Below are 7206 nucleotides of genomic sequence, written 5' to 3'. Positions count from 1 at the left end.
TTCGCACCGCCCCCGCACCCAGACCAGCTGCCAGCTTGGGATCACAACCAGAGCGTACACTCCACTCCAGACTTCAAAGAACCTTGACAAAAATCCAGCATTCAAGCAGCTATGTCAGGAACTCAACTTGCCTAGCATCCAGCCATGAATGGCGAAGAAAGCGGAACACCAGGCCAACAATGCCCTTTGTGACTACAAGGTGTTTGACTCGTCTGCCACACTTCAAACTGTAGCCTGGCATGAAGTTATTCACAAGATTGGTATGTATGTTCCTTGTTTTACTTTGGAGCTGGTGTGACCTTGTGTTATACTCTTTCTGTCCCATAATGTAAGACGTTTTTTGATTCTACACTAATGTCAAAAAACGTCTTACATTATGGGACAGAGGGAGTAGTTGTTTGAAGTGGCTGGCAAGATTTTGATGGGTCGGCAATGAGCTGGTTTCCCCTTGTATATTCCTTTGTTTGAATTAGCAGCAACGAGCATGATCACGTGTTTCTGCCAATCCATGCACATATTACAAAGTAGTTTGTCATATGCAGCCATTATTTGCATGCATTATTAGCACCACCCATGTTTATAGTGAATCATTCGTTAGGCAAAATGTTATGTTGATGATCTTAGAGGCCCTATAAATTAGACGGCTTGGTTGAATTAGGGCATCATGAAAGAGTAGAAATGGTTCATGTTTTTGGAGGACGAGAGTTGATAGGTCACATAACACTGTTGAGCACCAAAATGGAGTGTTGGTTATTTCTTCAAAAGAAAAATATTGGTACACAAGAGTAAGACTCCAGAAGATGCGTTAGATGAGAGAAACATTCTCTTTGCTTTTGTCATGACTTATTCCTTCGACCACTATTTTTTTCCCACCTCTACCTTCTAATTCCAAGAGACAATTGATTTCGTCTCACTAGTGACACTTAATTCAGCATGAGTCCCATGTGCTGCTTAGCAGTCCCACTTGCCTTGCCAACTTGACAATCCCATGACTTAGCCCCCACCACGTTATAGATCATAGCCACCAAATGAGATTTTATTGTTGATAACCAGAATTACCGACATTGTCATCATGGTGCTACTGAACTGTTCTTTCCTACACTACTACAGGAATTAGCTTTGGTAACACATCCCGATAACACAAGAAAACATGTGTTACTGGGTGAAATCCCGGTCAAACAAAATTTGTGTCCACACCTAAGTTGTAACACGTTCTGTGGGAAGTGTTACGATGTTGTAACACATATTCCACATATGTCGAATGTGTTACAGATTTGTAACACATTATTTAAGCCGGTTGAGAGAGTGTTACAAGATTGTAACACATACATGATATGCAATGTTGTGTTACAAGTTTGTAACACATAGGTGATCTACGTAGGTAAATGTTACACACGTAATAATATTGGATTAAATTTTTCTTTCTTGTCATGAGAAGACTTGTTGCAAGATGCATGCGATCAATTATTAGGTCGATCCCGTCGTAGCACGTGGCCTCTGAGGTAATAGTTATGGGCTTGTGCCATTCACATGTTAGCTACGTATTGAAGTTTAGAGGACGCGTGTTTGATTACTGGTGGGATATATTAGGATAAAACAATTGGCGTAGCCCACCTACCAAAGCCCAGAGAAGGTAGGACTCAAACTATAGCACTTGACTTTTTCCTGTAAGTTCTTCTAAAAAAGATATTTCCCTGTACAAAATTCTAAAAAAGATTATTTCCCTTTACGTGGGTACGTATGACCCTATTTTCTAAGACTGGATGAGAGTGCAAACTCAAAGTTTTGTGCTTTGTACTGTGTGTGTTCGTAATCTTTAAATATTTTTTCTCTTATCTTAATATAAAAGATGTGCAGCTCTTTTGGGTATTGGAAAAAAATGTTTTCTGCTACCAAAATTTGTTAAAATTAAAAGGTGTGCTAGCTACTTTTAAGTAATTTTGGACTTAATTAATTTAATATGCTTTGAAGATTTATTGATCCGTATTTTTATTATAAAGTATAAAAGTATGTTGACGTGTTGTATTTGGGAAGCGGTTTTCGATCAAAGTTATATTGTATGTTGACATGTTATATCTGTGACTTTTTTATTAGTTGGACCACCCTGATCCAGAATTCATGCTAATTCGTCCAGATAGGGAGACATATTCAATAGATAGTATTTCGTGTAATTGGAATAATGAAAACCTAAATTTGAATGCATTTTGATAGCTGGGTTCAAAGAGCAAAAATCATGAGAAAGCTGAGTGTCGTTGGTAGAACACTGAACTTTCTACTTGGTACAGAATCTGCCTTCAGCCTTCGGAGAAAAAGACTTCAATCAACATTGAACTTTCATCTTGCACATGAGAGTCTAGTCTTTTAATCATCTAATCTAATCATGAGCAAGAGAATTATATGTAGAGAAACTAAAACATATATACTGCTTCAGGATAGATTCAGACTTTAAAAAAAATGGCAACATGTGATCGCAAAACAAGATTTTTGAACACTGCAAGAGTATGCCAATTCTGAACTGTTAACCAATGTATACAAAAATAAAGTTCCAAAGAAGCTGCGTGTATCTCAATTCTGAACTGTTGTTGACCAAAGTACAAAATGATGTTCCAAACAAGCATGTGGTGTCGCAGTTGACCGAATTACCAAGCATGAATATAAGAGTATACTATGTTTTGACCAACACATGGTCTCACACAGCAGTATATCACCAAGCAAGTTGGTTAAGTAGTCAGCAGAAAGCCAGCAAGCAGAAAAGAGTAGGCTGTTTTGTACTAACACAAAGCACACAGCCCACCACCCCCTCCATGCCTCCATGTAGCATTGCAGTCTGAACCTGTAGCATGCAGCCAAAATAATTCAAAACGCGAACAAGAAAATAGAAGAGACATTTTGTGCTACTTTTATCACTAAATTTCATATTTGATATGAAAGTGTCAACCCAACATAAAAGAAAGAATGCACAAAACATAATTGAAGAACAGAAAGATTGAACAACACTTTATATTAGAGGTAAAAACACATCTTGCAAATTGAATATGGAAACACAAGAACATATTGCTACTAACCTCAGTTATTCTTCGTTGCTCGAAGCATTATTAGCATCCACTATTGTCCCCTCAACGTCTGTTCTAACCCAATGTTCTTCATTGTTCTTTATTTTCAAACTCTCTCCAAGCTGTGAAACATGGAATGGCTCATTTTCTGTCTGCGCTTCCCATTCCAAGTTGCCTAAGTCATATAAATCTCTAGGCTTTGGCAACTTCATTACCACAGACCAACCTGGATTCAATTCATCTTCCACATAGAACACTTGATTCGCCTGGTTAGGGAAAATAAAAGGCTCATGCTCAATCTTTTCTCCTTTGTGTATTAGATGTGAGAAGTTGACAAGTGTGTAACCGTACTTGTCTTTTTTCATTCCTGTTTCTGAGAACACATTAACCCATTCACATTTAAACAACACCACTGAAAACTGTCCAGAGTAGTTTAGCTCGACGATATCAATTACCCTCCCGTAGTACGTCACATCACGTAAAACAGGATTGGCATCATGTGCTGAAGCATAACTAGAAGTTTTTGCAGTTACCATGACTCCACTATTTTGTGTCTCTTTATCCAAGCGTTTAGGCCTAAAATGGTAGCCTCGGGAGTTGAAAGCGCAATATGTTTTGGCTGCATTAACTGGGCCCCGGGCGAGCAATCTAATATCCTTTTCAATGTTGTGGATGCCATTTCCTTCTCCAATTTCTTTATCTGAATATTTAGAGTTTGATTACAACTAAATGTAGTCATACGTGTATAGTATATGCAAAATATGGCACTTACATGAGCTTGGAACCATTCGTGGAACTTATCATTTTGAATCCTCTCGACAACATCAGGGTTTAAATTGCGTCCATTAGTGATCTCATCAGCATGAGCCCTGCAAAGTAATTCATAAACAAAGGTAAAGTAGGGGAAAAGGGTAACTAAGACAATTTATAAGCATGAGATATTACCTAAGGTATGAATTCACATCAGAGCAATTGAACAAGACATATCTATGTGGCTGTACTTTTGCCACACCGCTTAGTACATAATTCCTAGGCTTTCCAAGTGGATTGCCAGAATGTGGAAATAATCTTGATCCATGTGCAATATCATGATGCCCAACCCACTCGTCGTTATCTTCATTCTGCGAAAGCAAGTTATGTTTGGTCTCAAAACCGACAATATATCTTGAACAGAATGTCATGCACTCATTTGCCAAAAATGCTTCAGCGATAGATCCTTCAGGACGAGCTTTGTTACGGACATTTGACTTCAGCTTACCTACATACCTACATAAACACAAACACAAGGAAGAAGAAATTTATTGAAGAATATTTTCCTGCAAAGATATTTAATGCATCCCCATATTTATATAAGAAGCTACCATACCTTTCCACAAACCACATCAAACGATAGCACACTGGACCAACCTGGTGGGAATATTCTCTCCATATGACATAATGTCATTATGATTCGCTCCTCCAACTTCTCAAGATCGCTGATGTATAGGACTTTTGCACTCACTTCTCTAAAATACCCACACAGGTCGAACAACACAGATGTGACATGATCTGGGAGTAGACCTCGAATAGCAAGTGGTAGAAAGTGTTGCATTAGTATATGACAATCATGACTTTTAAGGCCTGAGATTCTCCCTTGAACAACATTTGCACATCTTGAGATGTTTCCTGAAAACCCATTCGGACCCCTTGCACCATGAAGGACTTTGCAAAATTGTTGCTTCCCTTCTTTAGATAGGTTATAGGAAGCAGGTGGCAGATAATACTTATCATTAGGTTTTTTTTGTGGATGCAACTCTCGTTTAATGTTCATGTGCTGTAGGTCTTGTCGTGCCTTTAAATTATCTTTGGACTTGCCTTATATTCCTAGAAGTGTTCCATATATGTTTTCACATATGTTCTTCTCAATATGCATGATATAAAGATTGTGACGAAGTAAATTGAAGTCCCAATAAGGCAAATTGAATAGGCCACTGACACACTTCCATGTTTTGGATTTCTGAAAATCTGAAATTGATTTTATTTGATCTACAACTCTAGTTTCCGCATAAGCACTAGGTGCCGCTCTATGTTCTTCAGATCCATCAAACGATCTAGCATCAAAACGGAATTTGTGATCTGGGGGCAGAAATCGGCGATGCCCCATGAAACAGTACTTCTGCCCATATTTCAAGCGTTTAGAACATGTTTCATCACAACATGGAAAACAACCAAACTCACCATTTACGCTATATCCTGCAAAGAGAGCTAGCCCGGGGTAGTCACTCACGGTAGACAACACAACAACATAAAGTTGAAACATCTCACCTCGAGATGCATCATAACAGCTCGGTTAGTTCTTCATAAACTGGTTGCATGAATACATGGAAATTCTTTCCAGGGTAAGTTGGACCAGGAATAAGCAGAGTGAGCATAAGAGAAGATGCCTTCATGCACAACCATGGTGGAAGGTTATTGGGTACTAGGACAACAGGCCAGCAACTATGTTTACTATTCAGCTTACCAAACGGATTGAATCCATCAGCTGTGATTATGAATCTAATATTTCGAGAATCTGATCTGATGTGCTTATACTTAGAGTCAATCTCCTTCCATGCCGCTGAATCAGCTAAATGTCGCAATGCTCCATCTTTTATGCGTTCCTCATCATGCCATCTTAATGCTATAGCAGTTTCCTTGTGCATAAAAAGCCTCTTAAGCCTTGGCTTAATAGGGAAGTACCGGAGCACCTTCTTCGGGGTTGCTTTTTTCCTTTCCTTGTTAGTTAGCACGGTTTTATCAGGTTTGTTTTTCCACCTTGATGCTCCACATACTGAGCAAAAGTCATCATTAGCCTTCTCTTTCCAAAAAAGCTGACAATCTTTTTCACAAACATGAATTCTCTCATAACTAAGCCCAAGCTTTCCAATGATCTTCTTGGCCTCGGCAAAAGTTCTAGGTAAATTCTTGCCATTTGGAATTGCTTGTTGTAGAACTGCTAGCAAATCATTTATAGATTTATTACTCCACTTGTTACTGGATTTTATGTTGAACAGAAGCACAAGGAAACAATGTTTTGATAGTTCACACCCGTCCCACAAAGGTACATCTGCATCTCTCAACAAGTCATAAAAAGATTGGGTTTCAGGATCTGGTCCATGTTCTGGAGGGTTTGGGTCATCGAAGTCATTCACTTGAGACCCATTATCTATGTTCCCGAAAACATCATGGACTAGCTGGCGCATATTAGAGTTTATGCCTTCCTGTTTTGACCTTTTTCGTTTGTTAGAGGAGATGTATCCTGCAGTTTCACCATGACAACCCCAAACTGTGTATCGAAGTAGCATTCCATTACACACCAAATGATCATATACGGTGTCTCGCTTCAACAAGTTCCTATTAACACATCTGACGCATGGACAATGGATCTTGGCATCTGAACTTTTTCCAGTGTACGCAAAATCAAGGAAACCATCTACGCCAGCCAAGTAGTCTGCACTTGGTCTACGAGAACTGAGTAACTTTTTAATGGCTGTTAGATCCATCGACTCGCTGTGTTAAAGTAGCAAATGTCATTAGTGAATTTATTATAATGCTAAAAAGTTGAAATTGTATTGAACCATCAGTACTTTCAAACAGCTAATTTATTATAATACATAATTAATTTCGCACTGATGGCCTCAACGCAAAATACATGGTTGTGCCTTTTATGACAGAGGTAATAAAATTGTCTGTTCTAATGGTTGCAGACAGAGGATTGGGGTTCTCAGGAATACATCCTGATCTAAATGATAATGTTGCAGCATGCATATTGATTTCTGAATAATTTTGTAATACTGAGCTAAGCCAAAGTCGACATCATATTCTGCAGTATGCGTTGTGACTCACAACGCTCTAAATGCAAGATTTCATTTGCAGCTCTAACAGCACAACAAGGCATTGAGATGTGGCAGGTTAGTTTTTCACAAGTTATGGGAAACACAATTGGCACTGTGTGAAGGCAATGGAATTCTGAATTCTGAACATTATGATCCAGCGATATACCCAGTACTATTTTGTAATGGAACGCGTCGTGTGGTCCTTTAAAGACAAAATTAAAAGAGAGGCACAGCAGGGAGTTCTGAAGCTCGATCTCTCAAACCTTAGCTGCCGTGGTCTGACGACGTGGAGAAGTAGC

The 7206-nt window shown here is 38.9% G+C and overlaps 1 protein-coding gene across 4 annotated transcripts; it reads right to left on the bottom strand.

Moving 5' to 3' along the window:
- Nucleotides 1-2468: 2468 nt before the first annotated feature.
- LOC119287988 lies at nt 2469-7159 on the bottom strand. Of its 4 annotated transcripts, none has more exons than XR_005141061.1 (5): nt 4420-7159; nt 3999-4319; nt 3826-3922; nt 3066-3753; nt 2469-2833 (listed from the first exon to the last, which is right to left on the bottom strand). XR_005141061.1 is itself a non-coding variant. In XM_037567605.1 (5 exons), the coding sequence occupies exons 1-4, from the start codon at nt 4434-4436 to the stop codon at nt 3071-3073; spliced, it is 684 nt and encodes a 227-aa protein (XP_037423502.1). In that variant the 5' UTR covers nt 4437-7148; the 3' UTR covers nt 2469-2833; nt 3066-3070. The 4 variants fall into 3 exon arrangements, 1 of the variants encoding a protein (XP_037423502.1); XR_005141062.1 differs by having other exon boundaries at nt 3066-3319; XM_037567605.1 differs by having other exon boundaries at nt 3066-3319; nt 4420-7148.
- Nucleotides 7160-7206: the final 47 nt, after the last annotated feature.

The sequence above is a fragment of the Triticum dicoccoides genome, chromosome 4A (assembly GCF_002162155.2).
Source record: "Triticum dicoccoides isolate Atlit2015 ecotype Zavitan chromosome 4A, WEW_v2.0, whole genome shotgun sequence".
Classification (NCBI taxonomy): Eukaryota; Viridiplantae; Streptophyta; class Magnoliopsida; order Poales; family Poaceae; genus Triticum; species Triticum dicoccoides.
The sequence above is the reverse complement of the archived record's forward strand: the minus strand, read 5'-3'. Positions and strand labels throughout refer to the sequence as shown.